This window comes from Callorhinus ursinus, unplaced genomic scaffold (assembly GCF_003265705.2).
Source record: "Callorhinus ursinus isolate GAN/ISIS: 27379988/994484 unplaced genomic scaffold, GSC_fseal_2.0 scaffold133, whole genome shotgun sequence".
Lineage (NCBI taxonomy): Eukaryota > Metazoa > Chordata > Mammalia > Carnivora > Otariidae > Callorhinus > Callorhinus ursinus.
Genome location: NW_027397195.1, coordinates 434169 through 454011, shown reverse-complemented (window position 1 = coordinate 454011; position 19843 = coordinate 434169). Strand labels below are relative to the sequence as shown.

Below are 19843 nucleotides of genomic sequence, written 5' to 3'. Positions count from 1 at the left end.
GATTGATTGTTTTTGAAGCTGGAGACAATCATTCTCCTCCACTTATTTGTTTCATAGAGTGGTAAGCAATTGAGATCTTAAAATGAGGGCAGGGAGAGGATGTAGAGAGGAAAGACCAGAGTGCAGATGCATTTTAGAAGGACAGATATAAGGAAATAGAGAATTAAATGCAAATTATACATAAATATATACATATATATTACATATGCTCACTAAATATTTGAAATAATTAAATGAACTGCATAGACTAGTAGCTCCAGTATAATGCTTGATAACAGTACTGAGAGTGGGCACCCTTGTCTTATTCCTGATTTTAGTGAGAATGTCTATATTTCCCCATTAAGCTTGATGTTGGCTTTTGGGCTGACTCGAAGATATTATTACATCATGTTAAATAAGCATCTATTCCTATTATTTTGAGCATTTGTTTCTAGAAATCGTTATTTCATTTTAGTAAATGTACTATTTTCATAGAAAAAACTTTCCACATTTAAAAGAATTGAAATATTTTAATTCAACAAATGAAATACAAAACAGTAGCTATAACCATGGAGATGATCATTTAAACAATAATAGGAAAATGCTTTAAATTATACTATTTAAACTTCCCTTATCACTATTTAAATTTCATTCATTGTATCAGTATAATACCTCATCTCAGCATCTACAATTTTAACAAACGCTTGGAAAGTTTTTTGTTCAGAAACAGATGCTGGTCTAACAGAAACACATTTGAAAATATTCTTTTTCTGGTCATAGTTTCCAACACACCTATGAACCCGGCCTCTTATCAGTCTCGGAAGTTCACGATCCTGTTTTTAAAAAAATAAATATCAAAGAAGTTATTTTTTTACTTCATCTGAATTTCAGTTTTTTAAAACTAATCATGACCAATTAAATATGAATCACCCCAAAAAGCTGTAATTCCCTCACCTGATTTAGGGCCCCACCACTGGTAAAACCATGATAGCTAGGCATATATGGGTGCCTATCACAGAGGAAAGACCTTCACTTGGGTAGGGCTTCTTTCAAGCTGGTGAGCTGTTGCTTCTTAAAAGACTGAATAACTCCCAGTGTAATGGCACATGAATTATTCACTTTATTAGACTGCTAGAGTTCCACTTCCAGTAGACAGCAGACAGGTAGTTCAGACCAACTCTCTAGCTAAGAACAGCTAGAATAGCTGGATGAAACATTTTTAAATCTCCTTGTAGACATTAGAGATACCAATGCAGTGAGGGAGTAGAGAGACTACCATCTGGGAGAGGACAGGAGTCCAAAGTGGGGCTTGACATTTAGGGATGTTTCCCCTTGAGATTATCTGTCAAGAATAGTCAAGGCAGTTGAGAGTCTAAGAAACTGAGCAGAGCTTTTGACAAGCTCCTAGGACTGGGAGATAAAAAATGGAATCAGAGGCTCCCAAGGAAAAGAGATTCTGGTCACCATTCCCACCCTCACCCCTGGCTTAGGGTTGGGACCCAAAAGGGCTATGCCTTTCATGGGACTAGTAAAATGGAAAAAGACCAGCCAGCATCAAATCCTCTCAATCATTAATTAAAGGTACATATTCTGGAATTGCTTTCACCAAATGGTCATAAAAAGCACTAGCTACAAAAGGTAGTATTGATAATTGCTAAAAAGACTATATTAAAAAGAAGAATTTCTATTCCTCAAAAGCCATCATTAAGACTAAAAAAGCAAACTATGGAGTATGAGAAAAAATTTGTAATACAAATAATGGACAAATAACTTGTACCCAAAATAGTCACATGAAAAAAATCCCTCCAATAAATCAGTAAGGATAAAACAATAATAGAAAAAAAAGAACAAGAGGCCTGAACAGACTTTACAGAAGAAGGTATCTAAGTGGCCAGTAAACATATAAGGTGTCCAACCTCATTAGTCACCAGGGAACTGTAGAAAAGTAAGATAGCACTAAACACCCACATAACTGAAATAAAAAAGACTGACAGTACTAAGTGTTGATAAGAATGCAGAGAAACTGTAACTCACCTACACTAATTGTGAGAGGGTAAATAAGTACAAACCTTTGGAAAATTCTTTGGTAAATAGCTACTATACTGGAACATACACATGCATTATGATGCAGTGATTTTACTTCTAGGTATATGCTCAACAGAAATGTGTGCATATGACGACGTGGATGGAACTGGAGGGTGTTATGCTGAGTGAAGTCAGTCAATCAGAGAAAGATATGCATCATATGACCACACTGATATGAGGAATTCTTAATCTCAGGAAACAAACTGAGGGTTGCTGGAGTGGGGGTGGGGTGGGAGGGATGGGGTGGCTGGGTGATAGACATTGGGGAGGGTATGTGCTATGGTGAGCGCTGTGAATTGTGCAAGACTGTGGAATCACAGATCTGTACCTCTGAAACAAATAATGCAATATATGTTAAGAAAAAAAAAAGAAGAAGATAGCAGGAGGGGAAGAATGAAGGGGGGTAAATCGGAAGGGGAGACGAACCATGAGAGACAATGGACTCTGAAAAACAAACTGAGGGTTCTAGAGGGGAGGGGGGTGGGGGGATGGGTTAGCCTGGTGATGGGTATTAAAGAGGGCACGTTCTGCATGGAGCACTGGGTGCTATGCACAAACAATGAATCGTGGAACACTACATCACAAACTAATAATGTAATGCATGGTGATTAACATAATAAAAAATTTAAAGATTAAAAAAATGTATGAAAGAGGAGAAAAAAAAAGAGGGCACGTTCTGCGTGGAGCGCTGGGTGTTACGCACAAACAATGAATCATGGAACACTACATCAAAAACTAATGATGTAATGTATGGTGATTAACGTAACAATAAAAAATTAAAAAATAATGATGTAATGTATGGTGATTAACATAACAATAAAAAATTTAAAAAAAAATCTATGCTCTCAGCTTCATGTCCTTGCATATGCTGCCCTCTCACCTAAGAATGCATTCCTCCCACCTCTCCCCTCTCCCAACACACTTTGGCTTCATTTATTCCTCTTTAAATACATAAGATAAGATAGGTTACTACATTCTTCAAAAATCTTTCTCTGATCTGCCCCATCCTTCCTATCTACTTTTATAGCACACTGTACATACCTGTACTCTACCATTTATCATACCACAGTGTAACACTTATGTAACTCTTTCTGAGATTATAATAAACTCTGAGAGAAAGAGCTGTTTAGCACTTACATTCCACTTTGTATCCCTTGCATCTAGCACAGCACCTGGCACATAGTAGGTTATCTATATTAGCTGAACAAATAAACTTTTATAAGTCAGAACTAAAACCAAACAGAATTTTGAAAGTATTACCAAATTGTTAACAGAATTTCTACTACCATGGAACTGTAGCCCGCATTTGCATGTTTTGTTGGCACACGCTTTGCAAAGAATATTTAAACAAATACTCACTATTTCATAAAATACACAAGGCAGAGTATTTTTCCCATCTCTCATAAGGAAAGTCTTTGAATAATATGGACCAGGTGTAACAGCTGAATCGAGAACAGCTAAGCAACATTAAAATAGGGGAGAAAATCAGTGCTAGTAAAATGCAAATAAAATTTAACAGTGGGAAGTAATATTTATTCCTACACCAAGCTCTTCTAGTTTTATTTATACAATAATAAAGACAACATCGTAAGAGGGAATAGTATCTCTGAAGCTGTTTTATGCTAAGAAAAACAAAACTGGCCCTATCCAACTCAGGGGTTAAGTCAGAGCCCCTGAAACAGTCTTCCACGTTTTAACATTATAAATCAGAAGAATACTACCATAAATAACCAAATATATCTTAAGTCACACAAATCAGTAACAAATCCAGGAAGTGAAGAAAATCCTCATAAACCATAATCTCCTTTTGCAAATTTTATTTTTAAGATCCCCTAGGTATTCCTATAGACATTCAAAACTATTGTCCAAATAGTATTACTGAGGTTTTCTGAAGTACTATACTTACCCAATATTTCAAAAAGAAGTACAGTTTTCTGTGCATGTTCACGCCAGTACTTCATGCTTTCAATAACTGCAGATATAATTCTTAAAGAATTATCTTTTTCCTTAAGCTTTAACTGATACAATGAGCCTTCCTTTTGAAAAATAAAAACATAGCATTAGAAAAACCTTTCATTTTTTTCATCATACGCTTTCACTTTCCATGAAAAGATTCTAGGTCCTTATGTATAAAATATGTAAAAAAATATGAAAATTTTAGTACAGTTATTCCCCTAAAGACATCATTAGCACTTTATAGGAGGAGAAACTAGGATGTACTTGGAGACAATAAACCAAGAAGAGAATTATTTGTATGGACATTCACTCACTCATTTGTTTATTCATTTAATATTTTTAAAGCATCATGTGCTAATCCTCTGATAAACACAGGGGAGTAAAACACAGTTCCTTTCCCTAATATGTTCACACTCTAAGAGTGGAGCCAGACACATTCACTCATTCATTCCAAAAGTACTTACCGGCATTTACTATGCGCCAAATACAGCTAATGAGAAAACAACACTGAATAAAACAGACAAGATATCTCACAGATCTTGCCCTCTAATGGAGTATTCAGAAAACAAACAAATAAATACATAATAGAATGTCAGGAATTGATATATTCTATGAACAAAAAAAAACAGGGTAAAAGGATAAAGAGAAACAGGAATTATTATTTTAAATAGGTTAAGTGAGTATTGAGGGAATAGCAAAGTATAAAGGCCCTAAGATGAGAATGTGTCTGTCATTTTTAAAGATCAACTTAGAATACAGTACGTCAAGGTACTAATTTCCCAGGGGGAAAGAGGGCACTTTCCTTTGTGGGGGTAGGAGCACATCAAAGAACACTTGATGGGACATTTTTTTTCTAACTACAATTACCTTCCCTTCTCCTCCCCCTCCTAACCAAAATATGAATGCCTCCCATTGAGAGCTACTGCCATAAAGTTACTAAGGTAACTACAGTATATCATTCTTTTGTACAAGGAAACATAGGTTGAAAGCCACTATGAGGGGCCCCTGGGTGACTCAGATGGTTAAGCATCTGCCTTCAGCTCAGGTCATGATCCCAGGGTCCTGGGATCGAGCACACATCGGATTCCTGGCTTGGCGGGGAGCCTGCTTCTCCCTCTCCCTCTCCCTCTGCTTCTCCCCCTGCTCTTTAAAAAAATAATAATTACTGGTAAAGTGGGACATCTTTAAAAAGAAAGAAAGAAAGCTACTATGATATATGCTGCATTAGTCAGATTTTTAGCAAAAAAAAAAATTTACCCCAATGGCTTGTTGAAAAGACTTCTTACAGGTGTATGGGCAGAACAAACAGGGTACTTAAGCCCTCAAAGACTAACAACAATAAGAGATTTCTGTCATCCTAGGCTGAAAGGGCAAGGGAAAGAAATAAAATTACCAAACCTGTGAAAGCTGGACTCATGGAAGAGCTGTATCATTTAGGGACAGCTACCGCCTACAACACAACATTTAAACAGGGAGAAAATGGGAAAACCCAACCTCTCTCTCCACCGTCTGATTTCCTGCCAGTGACTCCCACTGGCTGACCCCTAACAAGAGCTAGCCTAGGGACCTCAGGATGCTGCAATATGTAGGACAACTTAGCCTTCCAGAGCACAGAGAAGAGTGGAGAGTAAAGAATCTACTGGACCAGGGGACAAGGAAAGGAAGGTAGTGAACAACCAGCACACAAAATATATAAAAGATATTTACAAAGAACAATTAGAGCAAGGAGTGGTGAAAGGAGGAAGTAAGTCTGATGTACAGGTATAGGGAAAAATACAAACCAAAGCAGAGTCCTATTAGACGGCATATCATGTTCAGAGAATTGTGAAGGGTCTGAAATGGCTAGTATAGAGCCATTTTTGACTACAATTTGTAGATGGTAGAATATGAAGCTGGAAAGGTAAAATAAACTCTGGCCTGCAGTCCAAATCTAACCTGTTGTTTGTTTTTGTAAACTTTTACTGGAACACAGCCAAACCTATTCATTTATGAACTGTCTATGGCTGCTTTCAAGCTACAATAGTAGAGTTGGGTGGTATACCTAAGAGAGACAATATGACTCATAAGGTAAAAAAATATTTACTATCTGGCCCTTTACAAAGAGTTTGCTGACCGTTGTTATAAAAAACTTAGACTGACACATGAAAAACTGGGAGAACTTCTGTAAGTACTGGATAAACTCTCATCATCTCAATAATCAGTCAACAGTGAAATTCAGAACCCAGTAGGACACTCTAAGGCAACTATGAAAAGGAGCAGCCATTCACAATCCTTAAGAAAATATTTTGGAAACATTCATATACGCCAATGGGACTAGATATTTGTGTTAACCATGTAATGCATGCCATAAGATTGATTTTAAATGCTCTCATCTCTGTAATCTAAATATTTATCTCATTTTTAAATGTAAATGTCCCATATTTAAAAGTTTACCTTGAGAGTGCTTTTTTCTGAAATATCATCCAACATTTTCTTCTTAAATTGATTTTGTTGAAAATTAGGCTTAAATGCCTGTAACTCACTGTTTTTGTCTAGACCTCTCATTGTGGAGCCAGGTATTTTTGACGAATGTGTTTGTCTGAGTACTTCAGCTTCTCTTTGGTGAGATGAGTTAGGAGGTTCTGATATTCTTAATTGTTTCCCTTGTTGAGCTCCCCAACTCCTCGGACAAGAATTTATTCCATCATTTGCCACCAGGTTTGTTCTTTTGCACTGAGGCCTAACATCATTTCTATCCCAAGCTTTCCAGCTGGTATTTTTGTTGCCCTCGTAGCTGTAATAGGTTTTTTTTTTATTAGTATTAGTTTTTGTTTCTATATACTTTTTCTTCTAAAAAATTAATAGTGAAAAATTATGGTTTATAAAGTACTTTGTAACTACTGACTAGTTGGAAATTCCAAATACATTATCACAACAACACTACAATACATTATACCTCTCTTTTTAGGTGATGAAATTGAGGGAGGAAGTAACTTGCCTCAAGTTATACAACATGTTACTGTCAATCTGGAACCCAGAGAATCCTAGTCTCCCAACTCAGAGTCCAGTGCTATAAAGTATATTTTTAAACTATATAAGCTTTCAAACGACAGTGGCTGTCTCTGAATGGTAAGATTCTGAGGACATTTGCCTGCTTCTTTATACATTTATTTTTAAATTTTCTACAAAGTAAAATTTTAACAAGTTAAACTATGGCTTATAGGTGTTTTTAAATCACAAGGAGAATAAATATAGGCAGTGTAGATAACTATTTGATTAGAAATTTTGTACTTTTACTACATAACCTAAAAGCCCAATTTATGAATGTGTTGCAACATTTTAGTAGCCACATTAATCTAAGTGAATTATATTAGCTGATGAGAACATGATGTTAATGAAGCCAAAATCAAAAGTATAATTTCTAAGCAGACCAGTTAAGAGTTCACGGGGAGAAACTAGTCCAGGTCACAAATTCTTATTTCTGGATAATTTTCCTGAAAATATCACCAGTATTACAAGGGGGCAAATAATACAACTCATCCCTTGTTAGAGAAAATAATTCAAAGAAAAGTCCACATTCCCTAGTGACCAGGCACAAGTCCAGACTGTATGGGGCCTGAAGCTTGCATAATGTGGGCAGCCTTCTTAAGTAAATCAGGTACGAAATTAGGTATGAAATTAATGAGAAAAGAAATCATGAATAACTTCGAACTTTTAAAAGTTGGTAAGTATCATAAACATCACAATATACAGGAAGAAACATTACTAGTATTTTTATTAACTGCCTGATACACCTCCATAAAATTTTTCCTACATTGATCGCCTCTTCATATGACAGCAATTTTATTTTCAATAGAGAGAACAGAAACCAAATTTTGCCTTTCCTCTCTCATGGCTATAGAAATCACATTTATTATTCAGTTTAGAAAAGTTTCTTTCCACTTCACAACTCCTTATTGATAAACAACGCATTTGCAACTTCCTCCCACATTTTTGTCTAGGAGGTGCTCCTGGCCTGGGGACAAGCCCTGGAAGAACCATAGTCCTTTGACCTTCCTGGATGAGCCCACACAAAGAAGCTGCTTCAGCAGCCAATCCAGCTCAGCCAGGTCCTCAGCATCAACCATGAAACGTGCTTAAGTTGTAGTGGCTTCTGAGAAGGGAAGAGTAGTGTCTGCTTTGGATCCTTCTCCTTGGATCTAGGTGTCCAATGAGATCCCAAGAACAAGCTCTTACTGAGGCTACATGGATGTGAAGGTAAAGCAGAGATTCTAAAGCTAAGCAGAGAACCAGTTAAAAGAGCTTCAGCAGATTCAGCTGCCTACTTGGGTTTTCAAATGGTTTTTGCCCCTGGATTTTCTGTTGTTATATTCCAACTATCTGATAGATTATCTATGATTTCAAACTGGAATATCTAATACTGACTGCCTGTCCTGATTACAATGTTACCTAATTCTCTAATGCTAGTCAGAACAGATTTTCTTACAGCACCTGCAGCTGAAACTGCCTCTGAGGACATCTCAAACCACTGAATGGCCTAGGTAATAAGCCCTGATCCTAAAGAAACTAACTAACTGGTTCTGAGGAAACTAGCATGATCAAAACTAATTTTAAAATACATATATTATTTTGATGTATTTATTAGCTACTTTATTAAAAGTTTCTCCCCTTTAAAAAAAAATGGTATCTCTACTAAAAGTGAAGGTAATACTCACTTTACAGGATTGTTGTAAGGATTATTAAAATAACATATCAAAGCACAAAACAAGGCTGATACATGATATGTGTTTGATGTTGTTTTTCTAATACTTTGTTCCCAAAATTATTTCCTTCAGCAGTTAATAGTTACTCAAGAATACTAAAATCCATTCTAACAAATAATCCATGTCCTTTCCCTATTTATTTTTTCATCATATTTAGGGATTAAACTTAGATTCTTATGGCAATGATCCAGAAGCATCCTCACCATCTTCCTTGACAGTCATCTTCATTTCTTGAGCACCTATCACTGTTTATGCATATGCATTTTGGTCATCATCTTTCTTTCTTACTCTGTTCTGTTTACCATGGAGCTGACTGTCTTACTAGGGTGAGATTGACCATTCTATTTGGTTGTCAATTCCTAAATATATCCAACACTAAAATAAAAGAGTCAGTTATTCCTGACTCTTCACCTACTGTCAATTAGATTATTAATGATCCAAAGCATGATGATAAATATTGGCAGAAATTTCATTATAAAATGAGGAATTCTTTGGAAACATATTCACTGACAAATTTGCCTATTTTTAAGGTTTTATATAGCATTTTTAAACTTCTTTTATAAAACATAGCTAATACTATGTTTTTATACTATTAAGTATAAAAATTTCCTACATGTAATTTTGCCTGAGAAAGGAAGAAGAGATGGAGGAGGAGGGAATGGAGGAGAGAAAAAGAGGGGAAAGAGAAGGAATAGAAGAAAGAAAAATCTTAAGTAAACTCACCTCCAATGACTCTTGCTTCTTTCAGTATTTGATTGAATAGATTTAGACACAGAATCTTGACTTCTCAGAGGATGAGAAACTGAATGTGGTATTTGCCTTTCAAGGAAACATGTCTTATTAAATATTAATAGTTTGTTTCCAAAGTGAGAAATGTAAAATATACAATGAAGAATAACATCAGTCAGTAACAGACACTACAGTCACTGGTATATTTTTCCACCTACCCTGTGTTCACTGTTTTCATTAAAGGAGGCAACTCTGGATCCACAGCTTCCCAGGCCCAATCTCAAAAGATACAGATAGCATAGACAAAAAGTAAGATAGGGAGCACTTTAAAAAAAATAATTATTTCATACTTATTTAATTGGTAGAAAACTAAAAGCCTGCAGAAGAAAAGGACTTGGAAGATATGGATATGTTCTTCAACAGCACTTTGTTGTAGAATTTGTCTTATTAATTCTTATAGATGTCTTTCTTTCCCATTGTATTTTAAACAAAGGTAATAGTTAATCTGTATCTTTTCCATGATGAATTCTAGTGTGGTACCTTGTACTTTGTAGCATGAATTCAGTGTAATCAATGTTTCTTAAATATTTTGATCCCAACCCACAGCAAAAAGTACATCATAGCCCAGTACACACACACACACACAACACACACATGCGTGGTGTGCATGACAGAAAGAGAAAGACAAAGGAGAGAGAACATAACAAAACTGCAACATCAATTTGTATCCTTACCATGTGTGATGCCCCCTGACATTTTCTACTCTACTCTATTCACTTCTATTTCCTTCTTTAAAGATTGGTTCTCAACCAGACTAATGGATCAAGACAAAAATTTGAAAAACACTGATCTAGCCCTATCTGTTACCCAGTGTAAGAATCTTATTATGTCTCTGACAGATAGTAATCTTGCTCAGAGCTTGGACAGTTCCGTACTTCAGGAGGATGAACATTCCCCTATGGAGTAGCTCCAACTGTTGTTATTTTTCAAAGCCAACATTCATGCTATTTATAAAAATATTTTAAATGTCAGAGAATTTTTTAAGCTGGCAGAGGATGACCAGATAAATGCCCATTTATGTACATCCATGTGAATTTTTATCTTTTATAGATAAAAATGAAAATAATATAAAATTCCTACTTTGAATTCCTCAAATGTGGAAGAAAAGAAAATAATTATAGATTTACAAGCAGACTAAGGCCTATGGTTGCATGCTGGATGAAATTAACAAACATATATATATAGAGAGAGAGAGAGAAATTTTAAAATTCTAGTTGCAAAAAATCCTATTAAAGATTTTTAAAGTAGCCTCAAAAATATATAAATGTATATAACCAGCATATACCAAGTATATTTCAGAATGCCTGGCTGTCCGTGCCATCTTCTGAAGAGAAATAAAAAGTCAGCAAATATTAAGACCGCTCAGCACCCACCACCACAGCTAATTGTTGCAGAGATGAGAGGCCTAATCATAAAGCTAAACCAGAATTTTAGTGACCTTACTTAAAAAGATGTGCTGAACCACTGGGTGTTATGCACAAACAATGAATCATGGAACACTACATCCAAAACTAATGATGTAATGTATGGTGATTAACATAACAAAAAAAATTAAAAAAAAAATAAAAGATGTGCTGAACCAAAGGCTATCTTTAGAATTTAATCAACAGATACAGAAGGCAGTCAACAGTGGACTCTGAGAACTAGAACTAAAAGGCTATGTTAACTTCCAGCAAGGACAATTTAGTTCATGGGCTAGTTAAAGCTATAAGGAAGCCAACTGGATGAGAGAAATAAAGCAACAAATGAAAAAAGGCAAAATGCTATCAGAAGAGAAAAAAGCCAAGCAGTAGAAATTTTAGGCTTCTACCCTTCCTAAGGTCTAAATTTTCTCCCATTTTTCCTGTGTTCATGTGTACACATATCCCAATTCCTGAGGCAACTTGAGCTTCCCATTCTTTATCACCACATGCCTAAGTCACAATATCCATATATCTTGAAAAAGAAAAAACAAATCTTTATAATGTGGGTTACAACTTCATTAGAACAAAGGCTCCAGATCTAAGATACTCCATTTAAATGCTAAGCCACCCTTGTAGACAAGGAAACTCAAACTACTGTACTGGAATGTTCAGAAAGAGCCAAGTAATCCCTATATTTGGATAGGGGAAAGAAGAAAAAAAAATAAACTTTCTATTTCCATTATAATAAAATAAAAATGATAATTTTCTATAATCCTAATTCCTATTTTCTGAAAATTTTCACCTTATTTTCTTACCTGGTGGTAGAGGAGGGAAATCATAACTGTCAGAAGCAGTACTGATACTTGGATCATTTGTAAGTGGATTGGATGTTAATGGCTGTCTATTCCTCTTTTTCTGATTGAACAATGGTACAGGCAAACAGCCTAAATTGAATGTACCAATAAATTAGTACATTATAGCAAATAGATCCAGTTATAGAATAACTGTATATAATAACAACTTTAATTTGTCTACTTCGATATGTTAATTTTATATTTATTACAGATATATTTCTACATCTTTGGATTGATTTTTACGTTCTTTTTAAGGTCCCAAATAACCTCATTTGTCTCTATAAAAACTCCTTTCTTGTTCTACATTAACACTGATTTAATTCCTCTTACATGGAAGTCATTCCCATCTCCTTCCTCACCCCCCCCAACCATTTCCAAATCCACTTTTTGTTTTCCTTATTTCCTTTCTGTGCTTGCTTATTACCATGTCAACTGGAGGGGGCCCTTCAAGTACAATAAAGGTGAGGGAGAACCAAACTCTGACCCATGCTTTCCAAAATCCTAACCACTCTTTGGATTATGACAGCACACTCTTTAGGGCCATGGTTCTCCAACTTTAGTTTGACTAAGATTTACATGGAATTGTGCTTAACATGCCAGTTCCTAGAACCCACTCTTATAAATTTTATTTCAACAGATTTAGTTTGGAATCCAAAACTCTGCAATTTTAACATGCACTCCAGGTGTCTGTAATGCATATTTTCTGTGGCTCATCTTCAGAATGCTTAAAGTGATAATATTCAATCCACATGAGGGATAAATAAATATTACCTCCAAGCCCTCCAGATGGGAGGCCTGGGATCTCAAGTCAAGACAAAAGTCAGAATTTATAAACACTAAAACTAGAAGGGATCTCAGACAAAAAAAAGGGGAGGGTCCAAAAACCTTGCACAGTGCCTAGATAGGACCCAAGCTTCCTAACTCTCAGTTCAGGTATCTTGCCACTAGATCATACTCTAGCTGGTCCATCAACACTTGTACTATGGGAAAAACACAGACTCTGTGATAACCGTCTGATAAAAGGTTGGGAAAATTATGTGAGCTCTGAAATAAGATTGCCTGGTTTTGAATCACAACTTTGAAGTATAAATTTGGGCAATTTTCTTAACTCATTGTGCTATTATGACATACCCAGAGAAGCAGGATAAAACAGGGATTAAGAGCATGGACACTAGAGCCAGATTCCTAGGTTCAAATGCTGGCTCTGCTACTTCATAAATTACTTATGTAACCTCTCTGTGCCTTAGTTTCTCATCTGGAAAACAGGAATGATAATAATAATGACTATCCCAGAAGGCTGGTGTAAGGATTAAATAAATTAATATGTAAAATTAAATGGCTAGAATACAGTACAGCCACCATAAAGTTATTACTGTCTACACTGTGTATTATCACCATTCCCCTGGTTCTCTTCATTCTTACCCTCTGTCCTTTTACTAACTAGTAAATTGGGAAAGCAGAAATGGTAGGGGAAATTGTTAGGGAGACAGAAGTGCTTCTGGAAATATTTTAAATAAGTAAGTCACAAATACAAATAGAAATAAATCAATTTTTTTGTTTTCAGCTTAAAAGTGAAAAACAAGTCAACCACATAGGGTTTGTAGAAAGAATACTAGGGTAAATCCAGGAATGTTTCATTTTACTCCCACCTCTGCCACTAAATGTTTTGACTAAGTTATTTTATTTCCTTGGACCTAAAAAGTAAAGAGGCTAGACTATATGTTCAATCTTTTTAAAAAGTTCCTTCCAAAATGTTCCATCTATAAACTACACATGGTTTACATGGTATAGAAAAATATACAAAATTTAAAATAAAAATTTAATAACTAAAATCAAACAATAAAATTCTTCAATACCTGCTGTACTTCGAGTTGAATTTTCACTTAGGTTTCTCTTCATTTCCTTCAATATCAAAGTCTGTGCATTCCAAACATATTTTAAGAAAAAAGATAAAGAAGAAGATAACAGAAGAGGAAGAAAAGGGGAGTATGTCAGAGGGGGAGACGAACCATGAGAGATGATGGACTCTGAAAAACAAACTGAGGGTTCTAGAGGGGAGGGGGGTAGGGGGTTGGGTTTAGCCTGGTGATGGGTATTGAGGAGGGCACGTTCTGCATGGAGCACTGGGTGTTATGAACAAACAATGAATCATGGAACACTGCATCAAAAACTAATGATGTAATACATGGTGATTAACATAACAATAAAAAAATTTTTTAAAAAAGTCTGTGCATTCCAAATTTACAAATGAAGTTGTTTGACTAAATCTTCAAAGAAAGAAATTTGCAACTCAAATTGTATCGACAAAAAAAATCAAATTCTCAGCCTAGTAATTACTGAAATTATGATTTAACACTACAGTTTCAAACCTGATAAGGGAATCACTTTACAGAATCTTTTGCTTCCTGAATAAGAATTTATAATATAATCTATTTTTCCAACTCTGTTCGAAATTGATTAGGACTAAGGTGGCTATAACCTTGCTTCCTAAAGATACATGGACTTTCACACACTCTACACAATGTATTCCAGGACCAAGGACCCACAGTAACAACAGTTCTGAACCAGATTTATACAGAGGGAAATGGACTACAACACTGGCAAACTGGTATGCTTACAATGCCACAGAGAAAACACAAACAATTGAACTAACCACGTGAGAACATGCTCTATCTCGCTTTAAAACACTGTGCAGATCACTTGCTTTGGCCATTAATTTGAGATCCCTATATTATATAATACCAAAGACTAAGGCCTCAATATCCAGAATAATTGTAATGATAAGTTTCTATTTAGTGTCTATATAACTCCAACAAGTGAAACAAGTTTTTTCTTCTACAACAAAATATGTTGTAAATTTTTCCCTGTTTAGCCTCCTAATATATTTCAATCCCAATTTAATTCAACAAACACTTAATCATTACATGAAAAGGCAAAACACAAACATAATAAGCTAATTTCTGCTCCTAAATTCACTATTCAATGAGGAAAACAGACATGAACACAACTAAGTAACAATATAAATCATACTGAGGTAAACATTAATGTCCAAATATCATTTAAAGAAATAAAACTTGGGAAACGTAAGGGCAGGGACTATTTCTGCTTTGGTTCCACATCTTCGGCTTGAAGCCGGATGTGGCAGGTCCTTTAGAAAATATTCTTGATGTCATCCTAGGAAGCAAAACAGAGGTTACGCAACGTTTTCTCATCATAGAAATACCAATGCAACGCACACCCTGAACCTAGAGAGGGGCTTCCAAGGGCTATTACGTTTCTGAGTACCACGCAAACAAAACCAACAAAAGTACGACATCCTCCCCCCCGACCGTGGAGTCAAGGACCCTGAGCTGCCTGACCGCAGCTTCTAACTGGACCCCGACGGCAGTAATGTGGTTGGCAGTGCGCGCGCACACACGCACACACACACACTCACACACGCATCCCCCACAAAGACCACTGCCTCAAATGGAGGCCAGGAGGGCCTATTATGGCTCCTCCTGGGCGGTCCAGTCAGGGATAAGTTCTCTTCCAACGACCTCTACTGATGCAGGGAGTGGGACAATTTGGTAACTTGGGACAATACGTCTTCCCCTTCTTGGCCCTCCAGCCAACACGACACGCAACTTCAACCTTCAGGTTCCCACGCCTCCAACAACCCTCGCCGGCCGCCCTGTCACCCGTCGCCGACACACTCCAGTCTGCTACGGCCTACTTCCCGGCCTCCGAAAAAGCGCGAGAAGTCGAGCTTTACGCAGGTGCACCGCCTCCCGCGCCTCCAACTGCGCAGGCGCAGTCAGTGGCATAATGGCGTCGTCAGGTATGTGGACGGTGAGAGAGGCACATGCCGCCTGTCTCAGGAACGTTAACGCACCTGCCCTCCCGTTCACAACTGTGAAGTACGCGGCGCAGGAACGGCTCTAGGGACAAACCTGTTTCTGTTCCCTGCTGAGGCGTATCCAGGACTGGTCGCCCAACACTTCCCTGCCCCCCTCCTCCCCTCGCACACATATTTTTTAGGTTCTAGGCATCAGTCTGTGAGACGCTGGGAGTTCACCTAGAAGAGAATAATTCAAATGCCACAGGCCTCAAAACCAGGTCATCGGGCTAGCTTCCTTGCTTGGTCAGGGCTGGGAATTAAAGTCTCCTGGCGGGACCCTCAGTGGGAGAGCTGAGGCCGGTTCAGAAGCGGGCCTTGCAAATCTGAGAGCAGTCAGGAAGGCTGGGCCTGTGCTGCGTGAGCTCAGTGGAGAGAACAAGCACTTGAGGCCGGGAACAGGAAGCGCAATGGTGCAGTGACCACGGCTCTGGCCCTCCCGCGACAGACGGTCACTTCCTGGCCCCCTGGTCTTGGGCAGGTTATTTACCTCCTCTAAACCTACGTTTCCCTTCTCAGTAAAACAGCAATGACTATCTGATCAACTACCCTCAACGTATTAAAAAAGAAAGTGAACAGTCCTGGCACACAGTAAATGCTCAATAAATGTTAGCCTTTATTTAATAACAGTAGCTGCTATTTACTGAATGTTTACTATAGGCCAGAAATAGTAATCCTAGCTCTGTCTGTGGAGTCCAAGACATGCTTTTTTGTTACTATAACTTCCGACCATTTGAAGACTGGGATAGGTGAACAGAAACGCAGAGGGTCTAGAGACGGAGGGAAGGTTATTAGTACAGGCCAAGACTATGAAACCATGAGACATATTAATACAGTTGACCCTTGAACAACACAGGTTTGAACTGTGCAGGCCCAGTGATATATGGATTTTTTAGAGTACAGTACTGTACATGTATTTTCTGTCATGATTTTCTTAATATTTTTTTTCTCAAGCTTACTTTATTGTAAGGATACAGTATATAATACATAGGCAAAATATGTGTTAATTGACTTGGTAAGTCTTCTAGGCGACAGTAGTCTATTAGCAATTTAAGTTATTGGGGAATCAAAAGTTATACAAGGATTTTCAACTGCTTGGAGGTCAGCACTCTTAAACCTTGCATTGTTGGAGGGTCAAATTTTATAAGATTAAGTCAAAAGAAGGAGAATGAGGGGCACCTGGGTGGTTCATTCGGTTAAGGGTTGGACTCTTGATTTTGGCTCAGGTCGTGATCTCAGTGTTGTGAGATCAAGCCCCACATCAGGTGCCCCACTAGGTGTGGAGCCTGCGTAATATTCTCTCCCTCCTCCCTCTGCTCCTCCCCCCTCTTAAAAAAAAAGGAGGAAAATAAGTATGAATGCCAAACTAAGGAATAAGTTTGAAGGAATTGTGTCTTCATCTAATCTGGAAAAGAGAAGATTTCACACAATAAAATGTCTGAAAAGACATGTTCGTTGTCACGGTTCCAAAAAGGAGATTTTTAAATATGACTGAAAGCGTTGGGGAAACAGATTTTGACCTGATAGATACACACTAACACACACACACACACACACACACACACACACACACACACACACACCCCAAAAATGGATTTCTCATTAAAAACAAATACTTTAGGGGTGCCTGGGTGGCTCAGTTGTTAGGCGTCTGCTTTTGGCTCAGGTCATGATCCCAGGGTCCTGGGATCAAGCCCTGCATTGGGCTCTCTGCTCAGCAGGAAGCCTGCTTCTCCCTCTCCCACTCCCCCTGCTTGTGTTCCTTCTCTCACTGTCTCTCTCTGTCAAAATAAATAAAATCTTAAACAACAACAAAAACAACAAAACCCCAAATACTTTAAATCCACTATGAGCAACATGCTGTGTTACATCTGTCAGGCCCGCAGACATGATCAATGTGGAATCTTTACTAGCAGTGTATAAGCTTACCTATTTTATCCCAATCTTGTTCTGGCTACATTGATTTATTTTCATCTGGAAGGTTGGTCAGGATGGGTGACAGCAAGAGGGCCACAAAGGAAGGAAAAAATTTAAATAGAGAAGTTTGATTATATGACTGCTGGACAATCGCATTATGAATGAGATACCTTCCTTATATGTAATATTGGAAAGAAGACTCTCCTTATCTCCCAGTCATACTATTTTGTAAACAACATCTTAAATATGTCTCCCACAAAATTTTTTGCATGAATTTATTGGATGACCAAGACAATGAAAAATTTATTCTCCCTTTAGGAGAATATGTTTTATACTACATTATTTTACTAATAAATCAGGCACCACCACCCCTACAAAACATTTGTAGTGCTGGAAATTATTAGGCTTATTCTTTTAAATATTTCAGAACATTAAATATTCAACCTAATAGTGAGATGGTGATAACTAGAAAGAGTTCCACTTTGTATATCATCAGTTCTTTGAATTCTCAAGAAAGAATTAGACTAATAAAAATTTGTAGATTTTGTAGGGCTCAAAAATTTGGTGTGCTTTGGGAAACAGGGAGTTAAAAATCTTTCGGAAGTTAACTTGGTATAAGAGTATGAAAAGCCTCTGTTGCTCTAGTTCTAAGGAAATGCTCTCCTTTTTTCTAATAAAGCTTTCCGCAGAAGACAAACTCTGTACACAATAAACAAGGTAAGTATAGGACAGAATTGCTGTAATTCATTAACTCTCAAAAAAGTTATTCATTTTGACATGTAAGGGAAACTTTATTTATGAATGTTAAATGTGCTTCGAAGTGCTGATCTGTTAAAATTCCATAAAACAAGCCTCGAAATGCAAGTAATTTGTGCCAGCTACGAGTAAATAACCGAGGCAGCATTTCCAGAGAGACTAGGGCAAAGGACAGAACTAACCACAATCAGCAGAAAAGAAACAAAACATAATCAAGTGTTAATAATTCACCATAGTTACAACTCTTAAAACCAAAGTAAACAATACAACTATCATTTGTTTACATTTAGGCTTGTTTTTAGCATCTCTATACTGAAGTGTTCTCTGTACATTGATGTGGATAGAAAATCAAAGGCTACAGAGGCTTTTTCTTAGGTTAGAACGGTAATTTTAATGTGTAAATTTGGATTTCATTATTTGCTTTATCTCTGCATTATAATCTCTTAAAGGAAGAACATAGGGATTAATTTATGAAGTGTTATGAAACATTCACATTTTATATTCTCTAACATATGTTTTGTTTGTATGCTTGTTTGTTTCCTGAGCACACTGTAGTAACTGTTTATGTGAATTCCAAAAGAGCAAAATTAGAACTTTGGGAAAGTCCAAAAATAACAGGAAGCACCCTGTTCTGTAAAAAACACTGGGCTCAGAATCAGAAAACTTGGGTCCCAGGCCCAATTTTCTCCTGGTAGCTGAGGGATTTTTCCTTTAGCACTACAATGGGAACCCACCCTATCTTAGAAAGTGAATATATGAATAAACTGATATAACATGTGGGAAATTTAATTATAAATGAAACTACTCTGTGGTTGTAATGAATTACTCTTGTACCCCTATCAAACAATCTGACATTACTAGTACATAGTATTTCCAGTACTTGAACATACTTGACTTTCTGGATGATTGAGCATGAAATCAAACCTGATTTTGTTCAGTCATTTTTCCAAAAGGATGTAATCATCTTTAGTATTCTGGATAGTTTCCCCTAATAAGGCCCCCTATTGAGTAATACATTCCAATGAAGAGTCTGTGCGGCCAGTAAGTCAGACTGTGTATTATAATAAATTCTTAATTTGGTTAGTGTATATAGCATGCCCCAAGACATTTTCAAGCATTACAAAGACTTGAAAATTATCCCCAGTTGCTTTTCCTTTAGTATTAAGGCAAAAAGTGAGGATGATTCCTAAAGAAATTGACAGAATTATCAAAAACTTCATCAGAAGGAAATTAAAGCATACTTGAAAGTAACATTCTAAGTACTAGGGATCATTTATTTGGTTCTCGTGTCTCTGACCATGAAAAAGCTACTGAAAGAAACAATGCTGGTTCCACAGGAGGTCTCTTAGGATCTGTCTGGCTGGCTGTTTTTGGAGGTGAGATTCAAATGTCCTCCAGTGATGAAAAGGATTTGAACTCATTTCAGAGAAGAAACATAAATATCAAATAATAGCATGCATATTATGAACCACTTCCTTATTTTTA

General features: G+C 36.9%; 1 protein-coding gene across 5 annotated transcripts; it reads right to left on the bottom strand.

The window, feature by feature from the left end:
* Window positions 1–489: 489 nt before the first annotated feature.
* Window positions 490–17775, bottom strand: SPATA22 (spermatogenesis associated 22). 5 transcript variants are annotated; one of them, XM_073890204.1, is made up of 10 exons: window positions 17615–17775; window positions 14049–14075; window positions 13665–13739; window positions 11770–11898; window positions 9710–9770; window positions 9486–9581; window positions 6454–6793; window positions 3971–4100; window positions 3424–3521; window positions 490–812 (listed from the first exon to the last, which is right to left on the bottom strand). In XM_073890204.1, the coding sequence occupies exons 3-10, from the start codon at window positions 13705–13707 to the stop codon at window positions 621–623; spliced, it is 1089 nt and encodes a 362-aa protein (XP_073746305.1). In that variant the 5' UTR covers window positions 13708–13739; window positions 14049–14075; window positions 17615–17775; the 3' UTR covers window positions 490–620. The 5 variants fall into 5 exon arrangements, with proteins under 5 accessions (XP_073746305.1, XP_073746303.1, XP_073746304.1 ...); XM_073890202.1 differs by lacking the exon at window positions 17615–17775 and adding an exon at window positions 15436–15563; XM_073890203.1 differs by lacking the exon at window positions 17615–17775 and adding an exon at window positions 15442–15545.
* Window positions 17776–19843: the final 2068 nt, after the last annotated feature.

What these genes read in the sequence shown, in the direction of transcription:
- SPATA22 (XM_073890204.1), bottom strand. Translation starts at nt 13,707, where the DNA reads ATGAAGAGAAACCTAAGTGAAAATTCAACTCGAAGTACAGCAG. An exon ending in TTTCCCTCCTCTACCACCAG is followed by an intron (nt 9,771 to 11,769) that starts GTAAGAAAATAA and finishes GTATCTTTTGAG; the next exon opens with ATTGGGCCTGGGAAGCTGTG. An exon ending in CTTGTGTATTTTATGAAATA is followed by an intron (nt 813 to 3,423) that starts GTGAGTATTTGT and finishes TTTTAAAAACAG; the next exon opens with GATCGTGAACTTCCGAGACT.